The sequence below is a fragment of the Macrotis lagotis genome, chromosome 1 (assembly GCF_037893015.1).
Source record: "Macrotis lagotis isolate mMagLag1 chromosome 1, bilby.v1.9.chrom.fasta, whole genome shotgun sequence".
NCBI lineage: Eukaryota > Metazoa > Chordata > Mammalia > Peramelemorphia > Peramelidae > Macrotis > Macrotis lagotis.
In genome coordinates this window covers 128,270,806-128,284,412 of record NC_133658.1, presented here as the reverse complement: position 1 = coordinate 128,284,412, position 13,607 = coordinate 128,270,806, and the positions used below count along the sequence as shown (strand labels likewise).

Sequence of the window (13,607 nt, the reverse complement as noted above, 5' to 3'; positions counted from 1 at the left end):
AGATAATTTCTCGATTAGAAATAACGCTAATGCTAATTTTTCTAGTCAGAATGTCCTCTCTAGTCAAAGGCAAAGAAGAGGGGCGGCTAGGTTGCACAGTGGATAGAGCACCGGCCCTGGAGTCAGGAGTACCTGAGTTCAAATTCAGCTTCTGACACTTAATAATTACCTAGCTGTGTGGCCTTGGGCAAGCCACTTAACCCCATCTGACTTGCAAAAACCTAAAAAAAAACAAAAAAAAACCCAAAGGCAAAGAATAAGTTAACCTTGAACAGCTCAAAGGAGGAAGATAGTTATTAAAGGTAAGATTTATAGAACAAAACCCACACACGTGAATCATAAGTCAAATAAGTATGAATAATACATAAATGCAATGTACACAGAGAAAACTGAATACAACTATAGAAGAGATTCCAACTTATTCCTCCTATGGAAAACTATTGGACAAATACTTGGAAACTATTTTTATGATAAAATGGCTCATGTTCAAACTAGTAGAGTCCTTTATTTATTTATTTATATGGGTCTTGAATTCTGATTGTCATCAGCTCATCCAACACACTAGTCATCACTTCTAGTTTTGCATTATCTGCAAATTTTTCTGTTTGTTTTTACTCAGGTTTTTTAAAAAGGTACAAATAAGAGTCATAAGGACAGAGACCTGTGACATGGCACTGCTTCCTAGTGATTTTTTTGTTGTAAATGGTGATTTTTTTTTTTGTTCTTCAGTCATTTATGACTCTTCATGACCTCATTTGGCAAAGATACTAGACTGGTTTGCCACTTCCTTTTTATAGAGTTTACAAAAAGCAACTGAGGCAAACAGAATCAGGTCACAAGGTTAGTAAGTATCTAAGCTGAATTTGAATTCAGAAAGATGAATCTTTCTGATTGCAAACCCAGTGCTGACCACCACTTTGTTGTCCCTTAACATTAGTTAACCAATATTCTCATGTATGGTTATCTGATAAGTTCCAACTCAAACTTAACTGCTATTATTCAGTTCACATTTCTTTGTCCTGTTTACAAGGCTATTAAAAAAATCCTCTGCAAGTATCTTACTAAAATCAAGTTATACTGTATCTGTATCCCCCTATGATCTAAAACTCTAGTAACTTGGAAATGAGATTAGTTTGGTATGAAGACTTATTCTCAGTTTTGATCCCAGTATTAAGGGAATAATTCTTAAGTACAGCAGAAATTGCTATCTGAATTTTTTGAATTCAGGAAATGATATTTCTTTTAAAAGACTATACTTTTTGGTTTGGTGGGGTTTTTTTTGCCACCTGGAACTTTGGCAGACATCCCTTGATCTAGTATGTGAATGTGAATTTACTATAAATTTTAAAAAATTAAAACTGAATTTATACCTGCTTCTGGGTATATCAAATCATACATATATAGTGGAGAAGGATAGAAAAGTTAAGAGGATGTATATTATTTAATCATATTTGGCATTTAGCAGCAGTTATAGATTCCTAAAAGTATATGTTGATGGTGTCTGAATCTAAAACCTCTTGGCACACTTTCTCTAAAAAACAAGCATGAAGAGATTTAATCCAATTTTCCCCTTTTCACAGCTTAATGATGTGAAATATTTCACACTTACACAATGGCTTTTCTGTCCAAGTAATATATAAATTACTTTCCTTCACCAACTTCCAAAAGCTAAGCTATTTTTGATGTTAGTAATAAAATTGGTATCATTTAAGCTCTTTATTTTTGGGCTGGTTCCAGTTGGAATGGGTTCACAACATGGTCTTGAAATGTCTAGAAATTCAGTTATCTTTAAATACATAGAGAATAGTTTCAATTGTTTTTAAACAGGAAAAACATAGGAAAGATTTTTATCACACTTAACACAGCAGAGTACCAATTCATATTTTTTTATTAAAAACATACTAGAAATTTATAGCAGTGCTTTTTGTAGTGGTTAGGATGGGAAATTGAGGGAATGTCCATAACTTGGGGAATGGCTGAATAAGTTGTGATATAAGATTACAGTGGGATATTAGTGTGCTATAAGAAATGATGAGCAGGATTATTTCAGAAAAACCTGGATTTACCTGAACTGATGCAGTGTAAAGTGAACAGAAGAACCAGGAGAACATTGTACATATTAACAGCTATATTGTACAATTAACAAATGTGAATGGTTTAGATATTCTTGACAATACAAATAATTCAAGACATTCCCAAAGGACTCATAACAATATATGTTATCTGCCTCCAGAGAAAAAAACTGATGGTTTATTAATTCAGACTAAAATATAGTCTTTCTGTTTTGTTTGAAGTTTTTCCCACAAAATGACTAAAATGAAAATATTTTTTCTTTTAAACTAAGTCCATGCCTCACTGTTGATGTATAAATTCTATTAAAAATAAATACTAAAGTCCGTGAAGATGAAAGATGATAAATGAGTTATAAAGAAAGAATGTATAAAGGATTGGAGAAATTTAGGAAACTGGAAGGCTAGTAGATGATAGCAATAAGAATGGAGAGGAAGTAGTGTAGCTACTTTAAAATGTCACAATTTGAGATAAATGTCTTTTAATAATAATAATAATAATAATAATAAATAACCTTTTTTTATCTTCACTCCAAAATAAGAAAAGCTTCTAGAAAGATACTTTATAAGAAAACCTAGATCACATAAAATATGGTACCTTAACAATGGTTCATCAACCTCTCATATTATTTGGGGAAATATATGAAACATTTTAAAGTACCTAGCCAGAGGGGAGCGGTATGCTGTAGCTGGTGTAGGAAAATCCATGGTCTGTGATACCAGCACTGGTTTTCCTGGAATAAACTTCAAACTGTTCGGGTTGGGGGTATCTTGTGTTTGAATAAACATGCATCGCACTGAAAAATAGAAAAAAGGAAAATTGTTATTCTGGAAAAAGTAGTTAGTAAAAAATCTCAATATTTTTCAAGTTTTCTTTTAAGAACTCTAATATTCTCTAAGCTAGACTAGTTAGACTAACTCTGGACAACCCCTTTATGAAAGAATTCATAGTCATTTGCAGTGACTTTAGCATAACCTTTTACTATTTTGTCCCACTCACTCAGGCATTTTCTCTGTACTCCTGAACCTGAAACAAAATGCTTTTATTCCATTCTATCTAAACCAGCATACTTCCTTTAAAGAAAATATAATAAGATTAACAGTTTAATATTGACAATATTTAAAAATGAGAGTGCAAATTGTTTTCTGGAATGCTGATTTCAGAGAATCAGTTTGATTTCTATCTTTTGCTGTTTTCTTTCAGATGCCAGATTAAGGTTGAGAATGGACTTACTTTTGGTCATAAAGAAAAAAACGGTATTTTTTTCCTTCCTTGTCATTGTGACTACAGTAGGATGAAATGATGAATAAAGAATTTATTAAATTGTTTCTCCAGGTACCCATTATGGAAAAAATTATTTTGGAAAAAAAAATCAAATCAAAACTATCCTAGCACAAGCAAACTACTCAAATATATGAACAGGCGTTATATTTTAGAGAGATGGTGAGATAACAAGGTAACAACTCACTTTATTTTAAGCTTAAAAGGAAGCCTATTTGAGAAGAAATACAGTTACCATGGAAATGCTCTATAGTCACCATTCTGAAAATAATCTCAACTTGTCAGTTTGAGGTATCTTGAACCTTTCTTTTTATTTGGAAGGGGAAGAGGAAAGAACGGATATAAGGAAATGGGTAAAGTGAGTGAAGAGGAGGCATATGTTATTATTTACTATTTTATTTTTATTTTTTATTTTATTTTATTTTATTTATTTTATTTTATTTATTTTTTATTTTACTATTTATTTTAATTCTGTATTGAAGGGGCATTTGAGGAACCAGTTCCATTGGGAAGGGAATAGGATGATAATTCACCTACTTAAATACAAGAAAAAGGATAGAAAAAACAGTAAAACAGTTGAGACAGGGAAAGGCCTTACTTTTCTTTATGAATCATATTAACTGGATCCAGTGCAATATAATACTATATAATCTGAACTGGGTCCTTCTTTTACAGGGCAATTCTTTTATTCAGCTCTTATGCATTCCCTATCAATCACACTGTGCACAGAACCTCTTCCGAATCATTTTGTTCCTCAAACACTCAAACACCACAAATCACTTTCAGCAAATAATTTCATAAAATAGTTTATTGAGAAGACTGAGATTATCAGAGGTAAACTGCCTACTTCCATTCTCCATTTTCAAAAATTACTAAATTCTCTTTCCTCTTTCCCTCCTGTTTCAAGGAAATAGGTAGCTCTCCTTTTTGTCCAAGCTAACCCCTTAACCTGTATCCTCAATACCATACTCTTCTATCCCCTCCAACACCTTACTCCTCCAATAATTTCTGGGTCTCCTTCCCAAAATCCATTTCAACATTTCCTTCTCCACAGCCTACCAAATAAAATACAAATCCCTTAAGCTAACTTGCAAAGTCCACAAAAATAAGGCTCTAGCCAATCTTACTTCACAGAGGTCTATGCTCTAGATCAGAGCTGCTCAACCTTACTTTTTAAAGTTTTTATTGAAACAACAGAAAATATATTTTGATTTGCCATTTTAGCGAGAGCTCTTATGTAGCTCAACTTTGTTTAGTAAAGTGTCTAGAAATTTGAAATAATAACTATGGATCTCTAAATTTAAAAAAATACATTCTCTTATGTTGAAGAAAGTCAGTCTTAGTACAGTTAAATTAAGTTTTATGAGACTCAATTTATATCAGAAAGGAAAATTTTACCTGTATTATACAATGTTGTGAATGGAGGCAAACGTCTTTGAACAAATTGATACAGAGGCTGCTTCTTAGTGTGGTTCGTATTTAACTTTATGTTACAAAATCTAAATTAAAAAAATAGAAATTACATCTGAGTTTCAACCAAAGATTAAAAAAAGACAAAAATAAAAAGTAGTCAGCAATATAAAGCATTAAAATCACAATAATTATGAACTTGTTTTTCATTTCACATTATAATAATATTTCTCCATAAAGTCCTCCTCTATTACCTTACTGAAGTGTGGAGGTAATCAGAGTTTTCAAAGGTTATGCCAGGGAACATAAAATGTGGCAAGTTTTTCAATCCTGCAAAGGTTTCATAAATGGTCCAGACAATAGACATAATCTATTTTTGGAGAACTAACCCAGCTAAGTATAGAAAGGCACATAATCAATTGGTTCACCACCTAATGAAGAAATTTTTGGCCATGGTAACTAATGAAATAAAGAAAAATAAATAGGGCTTCTACAGTGGTGACAGAGTAATAGGGGCCAGGGTAGAGGATAAGAAATACAGTATTCAGACTGTCATCAAATTTTAATCTATTAGTACTCTAATGGTGAGATCCTTGTGCAAAACTAGGCATGTTGCTGAGGACTGAATCATATGTATTAATATTCTTACTATAAACAAAAACAGAACATTGAAGCTAAATGGAAAGATGATTCAGTCATTTCTTAGAGAGACAAAAAAAGGAGTGGGTAGAATTGGATACGCTCAAAGGCAATAAGAAACATTATTTCCTGGAACTGCTGGTCAACATGTATTGTAATATTAATGAAAAATAATTTTAAAAGACTACAATGAAATGAATTATAGCTTTTGCCTTAATATCAGTTGCCAAAAATGAAGATGTTAATACCCTCCGAATTAAAAGCAGCACAGATTATCATTTAGTGATGATGACTTTGGATGCAACAACTTTGATGTGACAATGGAAAAAAGTAGGAACAGGAAATAATATATGTGAAATATCATTCAGGAAGGCAGAATGAGAAAGTCAAAGAATCTTTATGCCTTTATATAGTGAATACTTTGAAAAATATTTTTGCAAATAATAGCTATGTTCAGTGTCTAAATAATACTATAATAATCAAATATTAAATTTTGAGAGGAAAATAATTGTTATTGATGTTTGGGATATGGGAGTTATCGTTACATTAGCTAAGACAATTGTGTTGAGCTAAAAATGGAATTAATTTTTTTAATTTAAAAAAGACATGAAAATTGAAATAACTTAATCTTGAATATTAGACAACTAGACAATCAAAAGCGTAATTGGATAACCAAAATGATATCGACAGTAACTATAGTTTTATCCAGAAATTTAACTAATATAAATTAATTTCCATAAGATCAACAAAGCCCAGAAAGAACCTCAGACAAAAACCATAAGCCTTACCAGCCAAAAATAGAGAAACAAACTACCAAAGGCGATACCAGATTAAAATATAAATTTGTATGTAAAAATCTCTCAAAGAAGAAAAATGAATGATTATGAACATTTTGGGCTCTGAAAGCAGAGAATAGGGTAAAAGCAGATTAAAGAAAGTTTGGCAAGATACCTAAGCAAAGTCATTCCACAGATATTTTAAGATCAAAATGGAAAGACAACAAAAAGGAAAAGGAAAAAAATGGAATTGCCATTCTTGGACCTTAATATCATAGCCCAGAATGTACTTATAGAAAATGGCAAAAAATGATACTAAAGAGAATAAAGATGGGGAAAGCAGTTTTAAACGGAGTATATACAGGAGATCTCTACTGTAAGCAGAGATAATCATTAAGGAGGAAAGAAAATATACAAAGTAACTGAAGGTGGGAAAAATATCAGTCATGGGAAAAAACTTAGGTCCAAAAAGGTGATCAAGAAAACTATCAAAATTACCAACCTACATACTTCCTTTATCACCTATATAAAATCACTTGGGTCAGCTATACATGACTTGAAGGGTTCATTGATGAGAGTATTAGAAGGACGCAAGGAGATTTTGCAAGTGATAGTCAACAATGTACCACATCTTTATAATTTCATAATTAATTGAAAGACATTGAGTACTTAAGATCCCTCTGAGCTTACCATTTGTTGATTCTGACAAAATATTGTCTTTTTGCCCTTTTACAAGAAAGTGTCTACTATCACCACATCAAAATCATTCAAGCTCTCTTGAAATATTTAACAGAAATAATACTGGTCAATGACCTTGTGATCTAAACATCTGAAAAGACATAAAGGGAGATGTAACTTGCCAAAAGTTGTCACCACTGTAATCGAGGAGATCCAACCTATAGAGTCCCAAGTTGAGGAGAGTCTCTTTGGGCCCTTCAGATTCTTATTTTTTTAATATTGTCTTAATTGCATTAAGTCCCTGAACACTGCACCGCTTCCTGAAAGAGATTCAGGTTCTGGCCAGTGTTCAAATTTTTGGGTCCCTCACAGTGATCAATTATTTGTCCATTTTCAACTATGTCATTATCTTAGCTATCCCACTTCAATACTTCTCCCCATTCACTCCTATACCCCAAATACAGCGTAATAAATAAAATGAGTAATTCAAAGCAGTTTGGCCTATCTATCCATGTATGAAGTCCAAATATATGAAGAATGTTGCATTCAGATTAAAGTATGCATTTGGATGTATAATCTTTAAGCATGTTTATTTTGGGAAGAGTTCAGATGGGCAAGGTGGACCTAGAATTTAACTAGAGATCACCTTCAGGAAACTGCAAAGCCTCTTTAATGAGCCAAGCTTTGAAAGCAAAAGTTTGTCTTTTAAATCTGTCTTTCTATTAGTATTGTTTTATAGCAGAGAGACATGAAATACAAGTCTTCAAGAAGTTGAAAAAGTAGCTTTCATACATACAGCAATGTGGAGGCTCAGGGTGTGAAATAAACAATCTGAAACCCAGAACCCATGAGGATCTCCGAAGAAAAGGCATAAAGGTTTCGTCAAGAAACAGTATAACAGGATAGAGCACTGGCCCTGAAGTCAGGAGGACCTGAATTTAAATCCAGCCTCAAGACACTTTAATTACCTAGTTGGGTGACCTTGGGTAAGTCACATTGCCTCACAAAAACCAAAAAAATTCCCCAAAAAACTGTATGTCAGGAAAGAGGTGAAATGTCATATGGCATGATGATTACAGTAGACAGTCAATAGTACTCTATTAGTAGCTGTTACATCAGGAAACAATGACCAAAGCCTCTAGTTCCTTGGGTAGAACTTATGGGAGGAGGAGAGCAAGAGTCACGAAAGATAGCAAAGCATGGATTATTTGAGCTCTGTAGTACTGCAAGAACTTCCAAATCTCTGAAATCACAGATCCAGTTGAATATTAAATAATAATTCCAGTCACTAGGAAGGCTGAACATTTAAACAACATTCTAAATGCTCTAACTCTAAAAATGCAAATCCCATCATCAGTAGACTAGAAGTAATTATAGATTACTGGGAGCCAAGGGAACTCTAATTACAAAAGTAGCAATATATACAAGATTTTTCTAAGGTTAACACCCCCAACTATAATATAAAAAGGCAAGAAATATATGCTGTATATGTATGTCTAGACTATGTAGCTTATTCTTGGAGTTAAAATTCATGCTTCCCCCTACAGTTTCTATTTAACTCTTCTTTTCTAATCATGCCATTTTATCTCAAATCCGTCCCTCTGCTCCCTAATATAGCAAACTCTTTAGAATCAGAGTATGGAATGGCAACAGCTATCAGTTAAAATCTATACTTCATATTGTACTAAAAACAATAAATTACTCAAGTTATTTCACAAATTCACTAGTGAGAACTGATCACAAATAGCCCGACTCACTATAAAGGGGATGACATGAAAAGGAAAATCACGAAAATTTGCTTTGAATGCTTTATTTTACTTTTGGGTGATGTCAGACAAATTATTTAACCTTGTCAAAGCACACTGAACATACTTCAATAATTTAAGAATGCATGATTTTGTTAAATGTCTATTTTCATTCCCCTGAGGAATACAACCATTCTCTAATTAGGCTGTGAGTACCTTGAGGACAGTGACCATCTTTTAATTTTGTTTAGCACAGTATCTGAGACATAGTATATATTTAATGGATAATTACTAATTTCACAGGCAGACTTCCAAAGTGGCTGAAAACTGTATAATTCTGCTGATGAGACTTTCCAAACAAAGTTAAAACCTAGTGCTTTGGATAACAGAGAGCAGTTTGGAAAAGGAAATGACTTACTGCCCTTTGGTTCCACTTACAATCCTATCCCTCCCCTATGTATGTCTCCCTCATATAAGGGAACAGAATATAAGGGCAAAGACCAGCTCACTTTGATAAATAGTATATTATTCTATCCCTTTCCTATCCCCAGGACCTGGCAGAACCGAGACCCAGCTGTCATTTATGTAGAATCTTGAACAATTCACTTATCATTTCCTCTTTCTGAGCCTAGGCCTCCTCTTCTGTAAAGTGAGTATAGTAATACTGGTACTAGAATTTCTGTAAAGTTCAAATGAAGTCATCCATATATGAACCATATATGTTATAGAACATTGCTACTAGATCAATAAATAATTATTACATTCTTTTCCCTTTATTCATAAGTTTGGTCAATGCAAGCTGATTTGAGATCCACTAATATTTCAGATTCCAATTTCAAGCGTTATTCTCTACCCGACAAGGCACTGAGCTAGATAAGGCTAATACAATCTAATAATCGGAGGGGATGGATGATGGGGGAAATATCGATCAATGCACGAGTTTCCCCCCTAAGGGATTCTATGTGCTGGATACCGTGTTGTTGATGCAAAGAGAACTGCATCGGCTCATCTAGGTAGCGTTTACCATGTGCCAAGTTTTACAAATATGAGCCCATCTGGTCCTCTCAACAACCCCGCCAGGGCTGCTCGGACGCGCTACAGGGCCCCGGATGTTGAGGCCCCTCTCGGAACGCGGCGAGCTGACCTAAGGCCTTGCCGGGCTCGGCCGCCCCCCCGGCCGGAAGCCGTGGCGGGGGAGGCCGCGGGCCTGCCCCTGAGGGGCGGAGCCTAAGTCGCTACTTCCGGATGGGACGGGGGGGAGGGGATCCCATTCTCCCCGCCCCGCCCGGAGGCAGGGCTGCAGGAGGGGCGGGGCCAACTCGAGGCTGTGTCGCTAAGGAGACAGGGCCGACCCCGGGTCCCCTGGGCGTGGGGGGGAGAGAGGGCCGCCCCCGGAGCCGCTTCAGCTCCACGTCTTCCCGGCCCCGGCCCCCGCCCGCGGGCTTCGGAAGCATCACCTACCGCCCGCGCAGCCCAGAGATAGCGGCTGCGGTCCCCGAAGCTAGCCGGCCGGCGGCCATCTTTTGTGCTTAGCTGCGCAGGCGCGGAGCGAGGACCTTCCCCCTCCCCTCCTTCCTCCGGAGTGGCAGGGCCTCACCCGGCGCCGGTTCCGAGAGGCCGGAAGTGAACCTCCTTCAAGCCGCGGGGCGGGGGCGGGGGTGTGTGTGTGGAACCGGCCGCCCCCTGCCGGCCAACCCAGAAACTGCAGAGGCTTTGGGGCCCGGGGCGGCGCGGAACCGGCCCGGGAATGCGGAAGCGAGGCCCGGCCGGGCCGGAGCAGAGGACTCGGCTTGCCTCTCGTCCTCCTAAAGGGGGTGGAGAAAGTGCCCGACGGGGCCGAACAGGGCGCGCCGTTTTCCCTCTTGTTTTTGAGGTTTTTGCAAGGCAATGGGGTTAAGTGGCTTGCCCAAACCCGCACAGCTAGGTCATTCCTAAGTGAGGCTGGATTTGAACCCAGGTCCTCCTGACTGCAGGGCCAGGGCTCTATCCACTGCGCCACCCAGCTGCCCCCACCTTCTCTGATGCAGTGACCCCAGCTTCTTGGCTTTCCCTACAAGACACTCCCCTCAGCTCTGCCCATCTTCTCTGGTTGTCTCTCATGCTTGAAATGTTCTCCCTCCTCTGCTCAGATCTCCCTCCCTTTCAGTCCCAACTAAAATGCCTCTTTCTATAGGAAGCCTTCTTCAAACCCTCTAAATCTCAGTTCTTTCCCATTTTTTTCCTATTTATCATGAACATATGTATGTCAGTATGTATGTTTGCAACATGTTTCTCCTATCAGATTGTAAACTCTTTGAAGGCAAGGATTGTCTTTTGCCTTTTTTTTTGTATTCCCCCAGTTCAGTGTCCAGCCCTTAGTAGGGCCATGTTTATTGATTGATTGATCTTGTTTCTCTCTCTTTTCTTGCTTTTCCTCCTCTTCCATCCTGTTTTATTCATTCTTGATGGTCTAACTTGAGCATTACTTCTTGGAAAGTGCTATGTAGTGGTGGTGATAGAGGGATAAATCTGGGTCCCCGGCCTTAAGAAGTTTCTACTTTCCTTGAAGAGACACGACGTATTTCCATGAAACAGCATCATCGTCTTAACTTCAACATAGTGTTTTAATATTTAACAAAATACTTTCCATGTATTATTTAATTTGATTTGAATCAATGTTCTACTCATTCAAAACCAATTTTCACAGATTACCAAAAAAAAATAAAAATTTCATCTGATGAATACACTAGGAAAGCAAAGATTTATTTTTTTCTTTTTTCAAGTCAGGAAGACTTCAGTTCAAATCTGACACAGATTTGGCAGTTCTGAGACCCTGAGCAAGTCACATCTATTCCTCATCTGTCAGAATGAGGAAACATATCTCAAAGCTGTGAGGATTAAATGCAATTATATATGTCTATATCCATGTATAATATACATGTATGTATGTACATATACACATGTTTGCATGCATGTATATAAAACTTAGCAAATCTTAGAGCATTTTATAATTATTCTTATATGCTGTGGGCTTTATGAGACAAATAAGGGAGTTGGACTGAGTGATCTTGAACGCTCCCAGTTCTAATGTTCTGTGATTTCCTCTGATGAGTGGTGCAGTATGCTATCCATTACAGGCACTTCAGAGGTCATCTAGGCCAATCCTTATTTGAAGCATGGATACTTTCTACACCATGAATACTTTTTTCTGACTAGTGTGCATCCGGCTCTGCCCAAGGTCTTCTAGTGGTACTGACTGACTTCTTGAAGCAGCACATTCAATTTTTGGACAGCTCTAATTATCAGGGAAAGTTTCCTTATATTAAATGAGTTGCAATCTGCCTCTGCTTAAGTTTCCTCAATTTGGATCAATTTTTCTTCAGGTGCCAAGTAAAACAAGGTATGATAACCTTTCAAATATTTGATGAGAGTTATCTCTTCCATTGCCCTTTTACTCCCCCAACTCCACCCATCCCCATCCAGCACATAGAGAATCAGACTTGAAGTCAGGAAGAACTGAGTTCAAATCTGGTCTCATTCACTTAGTAGCTGAGTGACCCTGGGCAAGTCATTTAACCCTATTTGCCTCAGTTTCTTCATTTGTCAAATGAGCTAGAGAAGGAGATGGCAAACCACTCTAGTACCATTGCCAAGAAAATCCCAAATGGGGTCACAAAGAGTCAGACACAACTAAAATGACTAAACAACATCCCCTGCCTCCTCTCTTCCCTTCTTTGGGCCAACCTACTCCAAGTTCTACAACCACCAGCTAAATTCAGCTAATGTTTAAGTTCTTACTGTGTATAAAGCACTGAGCTAGGTGCTGGAGATATAAATAAGAGCCTTTTCTCAAGAAGGTTCCATTTTCCTGGCACCTTTTTATTGTATAGTTTATAAGTTCCCTCACTAGCTCAACTACTTTCCTCTGGATCACTCAAGTTTGTCAATGAACTTCTTAAAATGTAGGGTCCAGAACTGCCCATAATACTCAAGTTAACAACTGACCAGCACAGAGATAAGTAAGACTTTCACTTTGTTGTTCTTCTGTCACTTCAGCTTCAACTCTCATTAGCTTTTCTTAACTGCTACTTTACATTGTTGATTTAATATTAAACTTTGTTTGCTAAGCATTCCCTGTGCTCAAACTTGGGTTCTTTTACACGACCTTACAAGACCTTAGCCAGGTCTTCCTCAACCAGTGCATTTGCAGTTGACTTTGAAATCATGCTCAGGATTTTACATTTTCATATTGGTGCTTAGTAAATTCTTGTTGACTAATTAATTAAATTTCATGTCTCTAGAGATAGCTTGCTACTGCAGTGAGTGTGCTTAATGAATGTTTTTATAAACTGAGGGTAATCCCTCAGACATTAAAAATCCAATAGAAAAGTTTTCCATACCAAACAAATTTACATTTGCATTTATGGAAATAGATGACAAGAAATCACAGGCTGAGGTATGGAGAAGGTTGTGAGTTACAGTTATAAAGAAGTAAACCCACACTAAGGAAATAACCAATATACTTAAAGGATCTATTTACATATGCACAGATCTATCTGTAGCTTTCAGAATTTGACATTAGAATTATGGGTTAAAACCCTGGGTTATAATGGCACAATCACTGTTAATTAAAACCTATTCTTCACCCCTCTTCACTGAGTCTTCATTGAGACGGCAGGGGAAGGTCATTGGTTTTGAAGACAGGAATCAGTTTGGCAGACAACTGTCAAGCATTTATTATATGTTGTGTGGTGAAAACTCTTAAGGACTGGGGATGGACAGAAAGGCAAAAGGCAGTCTCTACTCTCAAGTAATTCACAGTCTGTTGGGAGAGACAAAATGAAAATAACTATGAAATATATTCAGGATACATTGAAGATAATAGGCACTTTTATTAAGGGAGTTCTGGAAAGGGGGATCTTGTAAAAGATGGAATTTAAACTGGGGTTTGAAAAAAGTCATTGAAGCAAGGAGGCAGAGATGAGAAGGAAGAGAATTTTAGTCTGGGAGGGGGGACCATGAAAATGAC

General features: G+C 36.8%; 1 protein-coding gene across 3 annotated transcripts in view; it reads right to left on the bottom strand.

Moving 5' to 3' along the window:
- Positions 1-10,195, bottom strand: part of NFU1 (NFU1 iron-sulfur cluster scaffold) — a 41,458-nt gene extending 31,263 nt beyond the window's left edge. The window contains exons 1-3 of one of the 3 annotated variants that reach the window (XM_074207862.1): positions 10,061-10,195; positions 4,750-4,850; positions 2,731-2,866 (exon numbers count right to left, since the gene is read on the bottom strand). In XM_074207862.1, the coding sequence (XP_074063963.1) occupies positions 2,731-2,866; positions 4,750-4,850; positions 10,061-10,119 (296 nt within the window). In that variant the 5' untranslated portion in view covers positions 10,120-10,195. Of the gene's footprint in view, positions 1-2,730; positions 2,867-4,749; positions 4,851-9,572; positions 9,766-10,060 lie in introns of those variants that run through there. The other 2 variants (XM_074207867.1, XM_074207877.1) reach the window with 2 other exon arrangements.
- Positions 10,196-13,607: the final 3,412 nt, after the last annotated feature.